This window comes from Oratosquilla oratoria, chromosome 4, assembly GCF_046742065.1.
Source record: "Oratosquilla oratoria isolate Oo_2021 chromosome 4, ASM4674206v1, whole genome shotgun sequence".
NCBI classification, from domain to species: domain Eukaryota; kingdom Metazoa; phylum Arthropoda; class Malacostraca; order Stomatopoda; family Squillidae; genus Oratosquilla; species Oratosquilla oratoria.
In genome coordinates this window covers 42441105-42457120 of record NC_134780.1, presented here as the reverse complement: position 1 = coordinate 42457120, position 16016 = coordinate 42441105, and the positions used below count along the sequence as shown (strand labels likewise).

The following is a 16016-nucleotide window of genomic DNA, read 5'->3' as shown; positions in this document are numbered from 1 at the left end:
TTAGAGTAGAAGGTGGGCTGATGGAATAATGGGGAAGAATGAAGTGCCAGGAGGAAGGGATAATAGCTGAGGGATGTATATTGAAAAGGAATTGATGATAGCATTTTAAGATGAAAGACAAACATAAATCTACATAGACCATGGTGGTGAGTGGGAAGATAATTGAGAGGGCGATAATGGCCTATGTAGTGGTACCCAAGAAGAGGAGTAGAAGAGTTCTGGATTTAATGTATTCAAGGGGAGAGCAAGGGATGGTCAAATCGTTGTCTTAATAGTAGAGAAATTGAGGTTAAGTGAGGGGGAGGTTAAAGGTGTGGGGAGTGAGCAAATTGAGTGAGAAGGAAAAAAAAAAGGAAAACAGAAACTGAAAGAAGTATGCAATGTAGTGAAGGATAAAGTAAAACATGTAGGGGAACAATAGATGTTTCAAGGAGGAAGTGCTAAAGTACACGAGATGGCATGTAGGTTCAGGAGAATGGGTAGGAACAGAAGGAGAGGCAGCAAATAGTGGAATAAAGAGGTGGGGCAGTTGTGACAAAAGAGAATTGAACATATGAAGATAATTTGCTAAGAAGAAATGGAAAACATGTGAGAAGTTCAGAATAATCTTCCCCCTCACAAGGGAAGTAGTCAGCCAAGGCATGTCAACCAGCCAGTAATGATTATTGCATCATGTTTTATTAAGTGGAAAAACCTGCTGGACCACAGTGGCTAGCAGGCAGTTGCCAGGTCCTCCATGCATTTCTTTGAGAAGAAATTTTGAACTGATGTCTGTGTTGTATTGGTGTGGGACTTATTTCTGTCACCAGTTGTTAGTTTTCCTTGTGTGAAAAATTGAGGGGTTTTGAAAATGCACTATCCATTTTGCAGGACCATCACACATGGTACCCACCATTGGTCCCCAATTAAAAGGATTAGAAGGGGAACAGAAGGGGTATTTGGGGGAAAAGTAGTGTACTATTATGGAAGGAAGAGGAAACATAGACCAGATTTTTGTTGTAGGTGTGCATTTTTTTTTTTTTTTTTTTTTTTTTTTTTTGGGGGGGGGGGGGGCAAAGTGTAAGAATGTCTCGGGCTTTTGTGGATTTAGAAAATGGATGTAACATTGTCAACATAGAGAGAGGTATTGTGGGATTTGTAAACGTAATATTTGTGTGAGGGTAGGAAATAGAGTGAGTGTTTCGAGTTGAATGTGGAGCCTAGGTTTTTTAGTCAGCATCGTTGTTCAGTTTGTGTATAGATGGGGTGGTACATGGCTTTTTCCCCCTTTCAAGGGAGGTAGCTAAAGTCAAAGGCATAAATACACTCCCACCCAATGAAGATGGGGTGGTGAGGGTGGTAAATGCAAAGAAGCAAGACAACAGTTCAAAGTTAGAGAGGGTGGGTGGAGGGAAATGGGAGACGAGCCAGTTTGTTCATAACACTGCACTTATCACTGGATCAGAGAGACACTGAAGCAGTGCTAGAGTTGAAGAGGGTATGTGAGAGGAGATAGCTGAAATTAATTTAGGCAAAAGAAAGGTGGTCAAATGTACAAAGAATGATTATTGTGGTGAGTGGGTGAAAGGCTGGAGGAAATGGAGAGATTATGTTGTGAAGGAAACAATAAAGGTGTGGGGGAAATGAAAAATATGAGAAATAGTTATTCGATGATGGTGTGTGTAATTTACTTGTCTATTTTTCACTTGAAATTTTGTGTTATTTCAAAGACGTGTTAACCAAATGGTTAAATTAAGAGGTATCTGTAATCACGTAGATGTGGATACAGTTACAGCTGTAAATATATAGGCAGATAATTTTGTGCAGAACTAAAAACGTATAGAATTATCCATAAATCCATTTACAGTATATAAACAGCTCATAAGAACTACACTTAATTGTGCATACACATGGCTATACGATGAAAGAAAATGGACATTCTATAGACAGTAAAAAACAAAATATGAAAATAACTTGCTGCACTGAAAATAACTAATAGAACATCAATACACACACACACACATCCACACATAGTGTATGCAAAAACCATACACAAATTTAAGAACAATTTAGATACTGCAAGACGCACAGATGGGACACCACGAGCATAGCTCCCCTTCCCATAAGATACAATTAGGTAAATACATCCTGATATCTGAGAGGTAAACTAAAAATGCACCCTAGATGATAGGGTCTAGACTATCAAGATATTTGCCAGACAATGTGGGTATAATCTGGACAAAATTTGCTAAAAATCTGTCAGTGGTATGGGGCCCAAACGAGGTCAGACTTTTGCAATCCCTGGACTTTTGGTAATCCTGGACCAAATTTTCTCCCATTTAGCCTGGTAAATAGAGGAGTGAGTGTGCATGCATACAAACCCAATTTTTTCACTAATTACACCCCTCCTCTAGAACAGCATATGAATATGATAGGTATACTGTTTCGTAAGATAGCCCTTGAACCAACCCATCCCTCACACCATATCACACATAGTCATATGTAGCATGAAAGTTATTTTAGTCACATGTTAATCAAATATTTTCAAGTGCTTGTCCTCAGTATCCCAGAACAACACCTCCATATAGGAACACATACACATAGATCACAAAATAAAACTCCTTTATAGGCTTCCAAATTCTATATATGACACCAGAGATCAGCCCAGTTTGCTGTCAAGATAATCAGGAATAGCACTGACTTATGTATGTTTTAAGTCCCCATATTACACTGAAACAGTAACATCACAGAATTGGCTTTGCAGTAGACTCTAAATGCTGTAGATGCTACCACCACACTGAAGACATAAGCAATTTTTACTACAGTTTTACTCTTGATTATGCCAGACAATGCCGCGAAATGTTTTAATGACTGGGATTCAACCAGTGACTCACCTGTTTCCTTAGGGCCATGGGTGAGAGAAGCAGGTCAACAGATTGATTGATTTATTTTCTGTTTTTCTCATAGTCTTTGTGTTGTCTGCAAACATAATTGTAGCTTGTCATTCCATCCATCATGTAAATTGAGAGCATTAGGAGTGCCAATACTTACCGTTGTGGAAATCCTTCAGTTTTTCCCCTTCATCCTGATATCTTTTTCTGCTATTGTTGTGTATTGGTCTTTCAGGAAGTCTTTCATTCATTCCAGTGAATGTGTTTTGGGTGGATGCAGGATGAATTTATGCTTTGACTGCCCCCATTTAAAGGGAAAAGTCTTTTTGATATATGTATGTACACACACTGTCTTAATCAATCTGTTTGCCTAGGATCTCCTGCAGTAGACCCACAGGTTCTAGGTTGGCTGAAGTGGGTGTGTTGGTAGTGTAAGATATGTTGGGTGTCTTCTGTGGTAATTCAGTACAAACAAAAACTATAAAAAAAAAAAGTCAATGATTCAAAGATTTGGTTTAAAATCACAAACTAAACCCCCCCCCCCAAGAGGTTTAGGACGGTGCCACCTAACAGGTCTTTTTGAAGCAATAAATTTCATGTAATATGCCCTTCCTACGAATTTGTTTTCTGCCACCAGGATTCTTATCTGCCTCCATTTTGACCTCGCATCCAAGTAGTGATACTTTAAACTGTTTGACCAGTGAGCATCACAGAATGATAAGAATGATAATTGTAATAATAATGATATGGTTTAACGTCACAAACTCCCCCTATCGAAAGGCTAGGACGGTGCCCCTCATAGAGGACTTTGTAGCGTGGAATTTAATGAACCATGCCCTTGGTTCAACTTCACCAGTGGCAGAATTCGAACTGCCATCCCCTCAACTTTTGCTGCAAGTAACGATGCCCGAACCTGCTCGGCCGGTTGTTGTTGCCTTGAGTTTCACTGACTAGAAATCCACAGCCCCACAATAGCTGGCATCTTTGGGCCCATTCGTAAATCTCTCTGGGAAGAAACATTGGACTGTTGTCTCTGTTGTATAAGTGTGGGAAGTGTATCACAGTTATTAGCTTGTAGGAGTAGGAGGAGAACAGTTGCCAGTTATCAGCTCTTGATATGTGGGAAGGTGGAGAAAATACAGTTGATAAAGTCTTCATGTTAGTTTGGAGACCAGGTGTCAGCTCTCCAGATAGAGGTGAAGGTGTTTGTGGATTTAGAAGACTGGGAGACAATTCTCCTTGATGTCTGACTTGGAAGACCACCATTTGTGGGTATCCATCATTGGTCCTTCATAAAAAATTGGATTTCAGTGTCTATTGTTATTTATTACATTGGTAAGTGTGGTTACTGAAGACTATTTTTATGCATATTCTTGTGTGTATGACAGTGGTAAAATAATTGTCTCATTTATGCAAATGGAGATATGTAAAATAATTTTTGGTTTTAAACATTATTTAGTTGTGATACCCAGAAGGAACTATTTAAAGTCTCCTATAAGAAGGATTCTACTATATACAAGCTGAGAATGAACACTAATGTCTTTATATGCTGATGTTGGTGAATATACACACTGAAGCTTCTGCACTCAAATGTTGATAGAATGAATATAGATACGTCACATTAGTGATCAAAAGCTACGTTATTATAAAAGTTACATATTCATGATATTAACATGTTATTGTCAATTTATGTCATCCTGGTATGATATTTACATATGTGCTGAAGATTATTTGAAGTCTTGTTGTTCAAGTTGGATATTGTAGGATTGGCACTATTGGTCTGTTTTGTTTGCATGTGAGCATCAAGTGGTCATTTTGCATGTGCAGCAGTCCTGTTAACCATGGTTGATAGATGTACAGTACAGGGATCCCTGTAAATAGCATACGTTTGAATGTGGAGTTCTTTGTTGCTGTCTGTCAAAGTCGTAAATGATATCTGTCAGTTGCTGTGTATTTGTCAAGTGTATATTTTTCAAGGGTAAAAGTTGTGATTATACCTACGTGCTCTTGAGCTTGCCATGGAATGATGATAGGGTCACCAGGTTTATTACTGATGGATTCTAATATGGATTCCTCCTCCCCATGTTGTAGCTGGCTAACTTCATGGAATTGATGAATTACTATGCTCCCCCACCACCACCCCCTCAACCCCATATGGTAAGTCCCACACCCCACACACCTGCATGCCATGCTGCCCTTCTCTAAACTCAATGCTGCACTCCCCACTGCTCCTGCTGTAGCTGCTGCTGCTACTTATGGTATTGACTGTAATTGTGATCGGCCTTCAGTATGTCGTGATGACAAAGATGGGTATTGATAGGATGGATTTAGAATGGAGTGGACATGTCTTTTTTTATTATTATTATTACATCAGGTTTTGGTTTGCTGTTAATTAAAGTGTTAACCCAATTTATGTGAAGATAGATACTAGAAAGGATGAAAAGGAATCCTGTTATTTCAGTATTGTGTATATAAGGAATGTGCCTGAACTGTGTCTAGTAGTTATTTATAAGTGAGGAATCAAATTTAGAGGCAAAAAAAAAAAAAAAAAAAAAAAAGAAAAAAAAAAAAAAAAAAATCCCAAGGGGGTCACTTCTTATTCTGCTTGGGTCAAGCCTGTTAGGTGGTTCCGTTTTTTGAAGGGAACTCTTAAGAGTGTGTGTCATACATTGGGGTAACTCTTTACTTCACAAGATTGCTTGAGACATTCTGTTCCCATTGCTAACCAGACTGAACTGGGCCTTCTTTGTCTCTCACTCTTCCTGTCTGTCTCCCTCCTTATTATCACTTTCCCTTCTCCCTTTTTATCACCCCCTCCTCTTCCACCTTCTCTCCCCCTCCCCTTCCATTCCCCTTTCTACCCTTCCACACTCCTCTTCCATTTCCCTCTCTTCCCTTCCATCCTCATCTCTTTTCATTCTCTTCTCTCTGTTAGTCTTTTCATCTCTCTCATTTCTCTTCTCTGTCACTCCTCTCCTCCCATTTCTTTTCTCTTATCTTCTTACTTTCATCATCTTTGTCCCAGACTCTCCCCCCTTCAACTCTCACCCTCTCACCTTTTTTCACCCTTCCTTTCCCCTTCCTTCTCCTTCCTTCTCCTTCTCCTTCCTTCCTCTTCCTTCTCCTTCCTTCCTCTTCCTTCCCCCTTTCTCTCTCCCTCCCCCTCTCCTACCTCTCTCCTACCTCTCTCCTCCCTCTCTGCTCTCTCTCTCTCTCTCTCTCTCTCTCTCTCTCTCTCTCTCTCTCTTTCTCTCTCTCTCTCCTCACACTCTCCTTTTCTCTCTCACTCCACCCCCTCTCTCTGTCTCTCTCTCCCTCTCTTCATTTCTCTCCTTCCCTCCCCTCCCCCCCTCTCTCTCTCTCTCTCTCTCTCTCTCTCTCTCTCTCTCTCTCTCTCTTCCTCTCTTCCTTCTTTCCACCATACCCCTCTCTTCCTCCCTTCCCCTCTTCACCTCTCTCTCTTCTTCTCTCTCATCTCTCTTCTCCTATCTCTTATTTCCCTCCTCTTTTTTCTCTCTGTCTCTCTTTTCTTCTCCTTTCTCTATACTTTTCTCTATCTCTCTTTTCTCTATCTCTCTTTTCTCTATCTCTTCTCTCTCTCTCTCTCTCTCTCTCTCTCTCTCTCTCTCTCTCTGTCAGTCTGTGATGTGACTTTTTTGTTGGATTTTATACATGTGCCATATTCTTTTGGTTGTAAGAAAACCTATGTTGGCTGTATTAGCTGATGGGTGGTTTAGTGTGCCAGCATGGATGGCAATCACTATTGTGCACAATTCTTGTTATAGATAACACGAGCTTTATTATTGTAAACTTAATGTTGCTGAAATTTAATAGTGAATGTCTGCTAAGGCTTTCCATGTTTAAATTAAATGTTAGTTTTTATTTGTCAGTGTAGTAGGTGTTAAGATAGGTGCATTATTGTTGACATTTGATACCTCAGATTATTGCCATTTTAGTAACTGAAGTGGTTTTATGTTTTTGTTATTTTACTTATGAATTTATTGTGTCTTACGTTTGATTGTCCTGCTTTTTGTTTATTTATTTATTTATTTTTTTTGTTAAGTTTTGACATTCAATTCGACTGTAAATGGTTTTGTTTTGAGAATAATGAGGAGCAAATAAAAAATTATTGAAGAAATGCCTGGAAGCAAGAACTGACTTGGGAAAGGAATATATTTGATTAGAATTGATTTGTAGCCTCAGGGTTTCCATAATTGTTATGGCAATATAAATATGAATGTTGAACAGTGATGTGTGCGTGTTTGTGTATGTGACTTGCATTGAGGAAGTGAGAACATACTAGTATGTTTAAATTTTGTTTGCTTTGCAGTGTGGACTATATTTTTTTTTAAATTTCCAAGAATTCTTTAACACAACTCAGAACTTGCATGTATGATATTCTGCACATTTATGTCATTCATTGACAAATGGTTTGACACAGTTGCTGTAATCTTTGACCGAGTTTTCTAAGTATTTGCTTTGGTTTGCAGATGGGGATGCAAATGAATCCGCTAATGTTGGCTCAACCAGCTCAAGAGGAGGTAGAGGAGGAAGATGATGCCATGGGTGTTGCAGAAACATATGCAGACTACATGCCATCGAAATGTAAGTTTGATGAAAACCATTTTAAAGGCTATTATTTATAATTGGCTACCTCCCTTATAAGGGGGAAGAAGCCTATTGGTATATACATACATATACCAAGGGTTCCCCCCTCCCCATACAAGGGAGGTAACCAAAGTCAAAGGCAATCCACTCCCTCCCATTCCATTCCCAAATACGCCACTCCCATTCACCCCCCTCCCTCCCTCCCTCCCTCTTTTATTGGTTACTCCTGGATGATGGGTCATCCCTGTATCTCATCCACTGTCCTGGGTCAGAAGCAGTGTAGGAAGACACAGCACATCCACAGCAAGGCTGCTTCATTTAATCCACAACCCCCCTCTCTGTCCCCTCATGCAGAAAAAGAGAAGACGGGGAGAAATCCCTTCAGGCTGCATCAAAATATCAAACATACTCCCTCCCTCTCCATTCCTCACCCACTCCCTTCCATGTATCACAGCATCATCCATACACAACCATTCTCCACTCACCCCTAACTTCTGTCTTCTCCCTTCCATCTATCATCTGCTCTCAACTTATCTTCCACCAAAAAAGGATCAGGTATTCCCTCACTCTTTCCCCATAGAACATGTACATCCAAAAATCTTCCCATTCTTCTGGGTATCACTACATAGTCCATTAAAGACCTATCTATCACCTGAACATCCATCATTCTCCCCCATGTGTACTTATGCTTGACTTTCTTCCTAAACATTGTATTTGTTATCATCAACTCTCCCTTGTAAAGTGGAACTATACAGGCAGTCCTCCAGCACTCTGCCCTCTCTTAACATACATATACCAAAGGCTTTTTCCCCCTACATGGAGGGAAGCCACAAAGAAAAAGGCATAGAAACCACTCCCACCCATTCCATTTCCTATATATTCCACTCTCCTCCACCCTCCTCCCTCCCTCTTATCTTGGCACCTCCTGGATGATGGGTCATCCCTGCATCCTGTCCACTGCCCTAGGTCAGAAGCAGTGTCGCAACACACAGTGCATCCACAGCAAGGCCGCCTCATAAATTCAGCGACCCCCCCCCCCCCCTCTCTGTCCCCTCATGCAGAAAAGGAGAAGATGGGGAGAAATCCCTTTGGGCTGCGTCAATTTTCTTCTCACACATACCTCCCCCCACCCACTCCCCCTCATGCATCATAACATCATCTATACACAACCCCTCTCCATTCACCCCTATCTTCTGTCCTCTCCCGTCCTTCCTCTACAGACATTCCTCTCTTTTGTAATGCCCCTTTCACCCCATCCATCCATCTCATCCTAGGACGCCCCCTCATATTCACTCCTTCCACCTCTGCCTTCCATACTTATTTTACTAATCTTTCTTCACTCATTCTTTCCATGTGTCCAAACCATCCTAATACCCTTTCATCAACCCTATCTCCCAGTTCCCTTTCCACCCCTGTTCTCCTCCTCACCTCCTCATTTCTTACTCTATCTAGTCTAGTAACCCCTATCATACTTCTCAGACATTTCATCTCAAACACATTCAAACTCCTCTCTTCCTCTCTCATGTTCCATGTTTCTGCCCTGTACAATGCTGTTGGCACAATCACTCCTTCATATAACCTCCTCTTAGCATCCATTCCCAGATGTCTATTTCTCATTACACTTTTCAATCCACGAAGGCATTTAATCACTTCTCTCAATCTACATTCTACTTCCACCCCCACTCCTCCCTTTCCTGCCACATTCGCACCCAAATATCTAAAACTATCCACTTTCTCCAGTCTTTCACCCTTAATGCTCACCTCCAGCCTGCTGTCACTCTCTCCCCTTGTACATCTCATCACCTTACTTTTACCCACATTTATCTTCAGCTTCCTTCTTTCACACACCTTCTCAAACTCTGTCACTAACTTCCTCAATCCCTCCTCTGATCCTGCTACAAGTGCAGTGTCGTCAGCAAACAACAGCTGGCTCACCTCCCACTTTTCTCCATTTTCTTTAATCATCTCCAACCCCTGACCCACTACCCTTGCATTCACCTCTTGCACCACCCCATCCATGTAAAGATTGAACAGCCAGGGTGACATAACACATCCCTGACGAAGTCCCACCTTTACCTCAAACCATTCACTCTCTCCATTTCTAATCCTAACACAAGCTCTACTACTCTCGTAAAAACTCTTGACTGCTCTTAACAGCTTTCCTCCTATCCCATATATCTGCAGTACCTCCCACAGTGCCTTCCTATCTACCCTGTCATAAGCCTTTTCCAGATCCATAAAAGCCCAAAAAACATCCTTACCTTTTCCTATAGCTTTCTCACATATCTGTCTTACCACAAAGATCTGATCTACACAACCCCTACCTGTCCTAAACCCGCACTGTTCCTCACCAATTACTCCCTCTGTTCCTCTCCTAATCCTCTCAATCAAGACCCTCCCATATGCCTTCCCAACTACACTCAACAAACTGATCCCTCTGAAACTACACTCACACTTGTTCCCCTTTCCCTTGTAAAGCGGAACTATACAGGCACTCCTCCAGTCCTCCGTCACTCTACCCTCTCTCAAACAAACATTAAACAACCTCATCAGCCAGTCCACCATCACTGTACCTCCTTTCTTCAGACATTCTGCATGGCATCCATCCAAACCAGGTGCCTTACCTGCTCTCATCATCTTAACAGTTGCTTTCACTTCATCCTTCCCTATTTCTCCTCCATTTTCCTCACTCATCACTCTCATTTTCTTAGCATTTCCCACTGCAACTGCCTTTCCCTCCCTATCCTTCACATTTAGCAACTCCCTAAAATACTCTGCCCACCTTCCTCTCACTGCCTTCTCTTCCATTATCATCTCTCCATCTGCACCTTTTACCTTTTCCTCTCTACTTGATTCGCCTCCTTTTTCTTTTTTAATTTCCTTCCAAAACATCTTTTTATTGCTTTCAAAATTTTCTGTCATACTCTTACCCCATTTCACATCTGGTCTCCACTTTGCTTCCTTTATCTTTACTTTGTACCTCTCATACTATTCCCTCGTCCTAATTTGCAGCCAATCTATGAATGCCTGCTTCTTTTCTTCACATTTCTTTGCTTCCTCATCCCACCACTCACTACCCTTCCTTCTTTTCCTCCCGCCCTCCTTGTTCCACACACCATCTTTGTACACCTTATGACTCCCTCCTTGAACCATCCCCATTCCTCCTCCACTCCTAGTTCTACTCTATCCTTTACTCCCTCCCACTCCTCTTTCAGTTTCTTAAACTCACTCTCCTTTTTTTCCTCATTTAAGTAGTTCACTCTAAGTACCTCCCTACCTTCTGTCCTTTTCCTCTTTCTCCACCTATTCTCCACTCTCATTTTACCTTCCACCAGAAAATGATCTGATATTCCCCCGCTCTCTCCCCTTAGAACATGTACATCCTTAACTCTTCCTACCATACTCCTGGTCACCACTATATAGTCCATTAATGCTCTATCTGCCACCCTTCCATCCACCACTCTCTCCCATGTGTACATATGCTTGACTTTCTTCTTAAATACTGTATTAGCTATCATCAACTCTCTTTCAAGACACATCTCCACTATGATTTTTACCGGGAACTCCATACTTCCCAATCACTCCCTCTATTGGTTCGTTTCCAATACAACTACATTGACATTTCTCCCTAATCCCTCTATACACTCATTTATATCTACCCAAAAAGCCTCCCTTTCCTCTACGCTCTTCTCACTACCAGGTCCATACGCACTTACAAAAACCCACATCTCCCTTCCCAGCTTCACCTTCATCCACATCAACCTTGATGAAACCTCCTTCCACTCCACTACCCGCTTACTTATCTCTTCACTTACTAGTATAGCCACCCCTTCTCTTCCTCGTCCCCTCTTCACTCCTGAGTACCTCCCAGCTACACTCCCAAACTCACAGTTGCCCTTTCCTTTCATTTTAGTTTCACTCAAAGCTAGCACATCCATCTTTCTTTTCACAAACATACTGCCAATCTCTTCCCCTCTTACTCTCATCTGTACCACATCCACGCACATTAAAAGACCCAAACCTTAGGGTACTGGTTGGAAAACTCCCAGACCCTCTTATGCATTTTCTTTTGTTTTTAGGAATGTCCCCTTTCGGGGCTACAGGTAGTAGAACTCCTAATCCCATCCCCCGTCCCTTTTTTGTCGCCTTTTTCGACTCAAGTGGGAAAACTTGGTGGTAGCATTCTCTTCCCCCACCACAGGGTCGGCGAAAACAGAAAATGAATACTCAGAGAAATGGTACAGGACAGCAACAAGGGGGGACAGTTGTAGTATAAAAGTGTCATCATTTCTCTATGAACAGAGTTTTCCTCTTATCATAGACAAAATGATGTGTGACTTTGGTCCGTAGGGGCGCCCCATATAGACCCTAAAGTATCAACTGCATGCTACTTTGCCACAATAACATGCAGCCAATACCCCAGACATTAAATAATCTCACCAGCCAGTCCACCATCAATGTACCTCCTTTTTTCAGACATTCTGCATGACATCCATCCAGACCAGGTGCCTTATCTGCTCTCAGTCATCTTAACAACTGCCTTCACTTTATCATCACAGCCATTTTCTTAGCACTTCCCACTACCTACATTTCCCTCCCTATCCTCCCTCACATTTAGGTGATAGGTTGTTATAAATGTTTGAGTATTATCCCCCCATTCTGTTGGTGTTGCTTGAGAGATGTAGTGTGATGTGTGCTGCAGTGCCCAGGTTTCAAGGAGATGCTCTGAGTTTCATAACAGAGAAGAGAGGATGGCACTACTCAAAGAAGACTGATGACAGTTATCCAAATTCCACTACTGACCAAATGGACATGAACATCCCCAGCACCTCAATTACTTAGAAGACAGAATGTACTGTCATACACTGTTCTACATACAGGCAGACATAAATACATATAAATATATATACCTAGGGCTCTTTCCCCCTTACCAGGGAGGTAGCCAAAGTCAAAAGATATAATTCCACTCCCACCCATTTCATCCACCACACCTTCCTCTCATCTTGGCTCATAATAAATGACAGATTATCCCTACATTTCACCTATCACTCTGGGTCAGGAACAATGTAACAAGACACAGCAAGGCTGCTTCATTTTCCTGAAGAACCTGGGGACTGTAGCTTGCTGTATTAGGGCTGTAGGTTTTTGATTGGGAGACCAAGGGAATTGAGGGAAGGCAAGCAACAGGGAGCTGTCAGATATGTCAGCACAATTCTGAGATGCAGAGAGTGATTTTGGAAACTTGTATGCATTAATGGCCTTTGAGCAAGAGGGGAATGTTGAGCATGGAAGGGAGAAGGCAGCGGATAGGGTTGAGTGGAGGATGGTTGTGTATGAATGATATTTTGATGCAGCCTGAAGGGACTTCTCCCATTCTTCTCTATTTTCTGCTCAAGGGGATGGGAAGGGGGGTCACTGTCTAAATGAAGTGGCCCTGCTGTGGATGTGCTGTGTCTTGCTGCATTGTTTCTGACCCAGGCAGTGGGCAGGAGACAGGTACTGACCCAGGCAGTGGGCAGGAGACAGGGATGATCCTTATCCATAAGGAGCTCTAAGATAAGTGGGAGGGTAATGGGTGGGAATAGATGCATACCTTTGACTTGGTTACCTTTCTTATAAGGGGGAAGAAGTCCTTCATATATAGATAGATATGTGTTATTGAACTCCATTGACAAGACATTACATTTCTAGCTAAAATGGAAGAGACTGCATTTTGGCTAATCTGGTTCAGTCTTTCATTCTCTGTTTTTATTTTATTTACAGTAAAGTTGGGGATCAAACATCCAGACCAGGTGGTTGAAACTGCTTCAATGTCTTCAGTGGAGCCTCCTGATGTCTGGTATACTGTATCCATTCCAAAAGACACAGTTGATACTGGGAAGCTGTCTGCCTTACAGTTAGAGAGTATTGTGTATGCTTCACAACAGCATGACCATTTTCTTCCTGATGGTAGCAGGGCCGGCTTTCTTGTTGGTGAGTCTTGCATCGAAAAATCTGTTACATTACAAATTCTTTGATTTGTTAATTTCTGAGTAAACTAGTACTTTTGTACTGAGGAAAGTGCCCATGCCTTTATTTTGGATTTTGGTTTACAGGGGATGGTGCTGGTGTTGGAAAGGGAAGAACTATAGCAGGTATTATTTATGAAAACTACTTGAAGGCACGCAAGAAGGCTATATGGGTGTCTGTTTCCAATGACCTAAAGTATGATGCAGAGCGAGACTTATCTGATATTGGATCAAATCATATACAGGTCTGATCTCTTCATATGTTAGCCCTATTTTGATATGAGAATAGGTATATGTTGTGTATATGAATGTTTTAAGGATGAGGTAAATTAAACTTGTATATGTTTATTAATTATACTTACTGATTTTTATAGGTGCATTTTTTGAGCAAACTAAAATATGCAAAGATCAACTCGGACATCAATGGTAACGTAAAGAAAGGGGTGATTTTCTCCACTTACTCGGCTCTTATTGGTGAATCTGCCAGTGGTCAGGGCAAGTACAAGACAAGACTTAAGCAGTTGCTTAATTGGTGTGGTGAAGACTTCGATGGATGTGTGAGTAGTAATGGCTAATGTTGATTAAGATTAGAATCCAGAAATAGAAGAAATGAGAAGGTAATATCACAAGGTAGAGACATTGATCATTTGCTGTTTTCATTTTGATTATAGTTCTACTTTGATAAACTAAAGCGAGTCCCAGATATTTAATTTTATGTTTATTTTGGTAACTGCAGATTGTGTTTGATGAATGTCATCGGGCAAAGAACCTCTGTCCTGTTGGATCTGGAAAGCCCACCAAAACTGGTCTCACGGTACTTGAACTACAGAACAGGCTTCCGAAAGCGAGGGTTGTTTATGCCTCAGCGACGGGAGCTTCTGAGCCTAAAAACATGGCATATATGGTGCGCCTAGGGATGTGGGGCAAAGGCACTCCCTTTCCAGAGTTTAGTGAATTTGTTACTGCAGTTGAAAAGCGGTAAGGAAGATTTTAAGTTTATTTCATTCTCCACATTTTTTTTATGAAGGCTAGTTCTTGGCTTTGACCCTCCAATTCCACTCATGAGTAGGGAAAGCTCTTGACACCCACAGGAACACACACACACACACACACGTGCGCATGCGCAAGCGTGATGAGTAAGCTATGGTACTTGAAGTGACTCATAAAGTTTTCCAGTTCTTGAAGTGGGTATAGTTTTGGCATAATGGAGAAAGAGAAAGAAGAAAGATTAACAAATGAACCAACAAAGAGAGGACTAGATGTAAGTATAGTGGAAAGTCCGAGAGGTGTCATCTCCAAAAGACATTGTCTTATAGACACATACATACATATACCAAGGCTTTTGCCCCCTTTCAAGGGAGGTAGCCAAAAAGAAAAAGGCATAAAATCATTCCCACCCATTCCATCCCTAAATACACTCCACTCCCCTCCACCCTCCCTCCCATCTTAGCACCTCCTGGATGATGGGTCATCCCTGCACCTTGTCCACTGCCCTGGGTCAGAGGCAGTGTCACAAGGCACAGCACATCCACAGCAAGGCCGCTTCATTAAATTGGCGAGCCCCCCCTCTCCGTTCCTCCATGCATAAAAGGAGATGGGGAGAAATCCCTTCGGGCTGCGTCCATTTAGCAACTCCCAAAAATACTCTGCCCATCTTCCTCTTACTGCCTTCTCTTCCATTATCATCTCTCCATCTGTACCTTTTACCTATTCTTCTCTTCCTTCCGTAATTTCTTTCCAAAAGATCTTTTTATTACTTTCAAAATTTTCTGTCATACTCTTACCCCACGTCACATCTGCTCTCCTCTTTGCCTCATTTATCATATGATTTACTTCTCATCTCATTTCTTTGTACCTCTCATATGTTTCCCTTGTCCTGTTTTGCAACCAGTCTGTGAAAGCTTGCTTATTCTCTTGTACAGCCTTCTTTGTTTCCTCATCCCACCACTCACTACCCTTCCTTCTATTTGCTCCCATCCTCCTTGTTCCACACACCATCATTGCACACTTTGTGACTCCCTCCTTGAACCCTTCCCATTCCTCCTCCACTCCTAGTTCTACTCTATCTTTCACTCTCTCCCACTCCTCTCTCAGCTTCTTCTTGTACTCCTCCTCCTTTTCTTTCTCATTTAAGCAGTTCATTCTTAGCACCTCCCTACTTTTTGTCCTTTTCCTCTTTCTCTCTCCTCCACTCTCAACTTACCTTCCACCTGAAAGTGATCTGATATTCCCCCACTCTCTCCCCTTAGAACATGTGCATTCTTAACTCTTCCTATTATACTCCTATCTACCACTACATAGTCCATTAACACCCTCTCCCATGTGTAATTGTGCTTGACTCTCTTCCTGAATACTGTATTTGCTATCATCAACTCTCTTTCTAGACACATCTCCACCATCAACTCTCCGCTACAATTCTTTCCTGGAACTCCACATTTCCCAACCATTCTCTTGGTTCATTTCCTACCCTAGCATTAAGGTCTCCCAATACTACTACATTGACGTTTCTCCCTAATCCCTCTATGCACTC

At 41.7% G+C, this 16016-nt stretch overlaps 1 protein-coding gene across 4 annotated transcripts in view; it reads left to right on the top strand.

Annotated features, from left to right (window-relative positions):
- Window positions 1–16016, top strand: part of sno (Protein strawberry notch) — a 111583-nt gene that overhangs the window by 38806 nt on the left and 56761 nt on the right. For 3 of the 4 annotated variants that reach the window (XM_076184093.1, XM_076184092.1, XM_076184096.1), the window contains 6 exons: window positions 4962–5027; window positions 7361–7475; window positions 13242–13451; window positions 13574–13731; window positions 13861–14043; window positions 14223–14464. In XM_076184093.1, coding sequence (XP_076040208.1) covers window positions 4962–5027; window positions 7361–7475; window positions 13242–13451; window positions 13574–13731; window positions 13861–14043; window positions 14223–14464 — 974 coding nt within the window. The remainder of the gene's footprint in view (window positions 1–4961; window positions 5028–7360; window positions 7476–13241; window positions 13452–13573; window positions 13732–13860; window positions 14044–14222; window positions 14465–16016) is intronic. The other variant, XM_076184095.1, reaches the window with a different exon arrangement.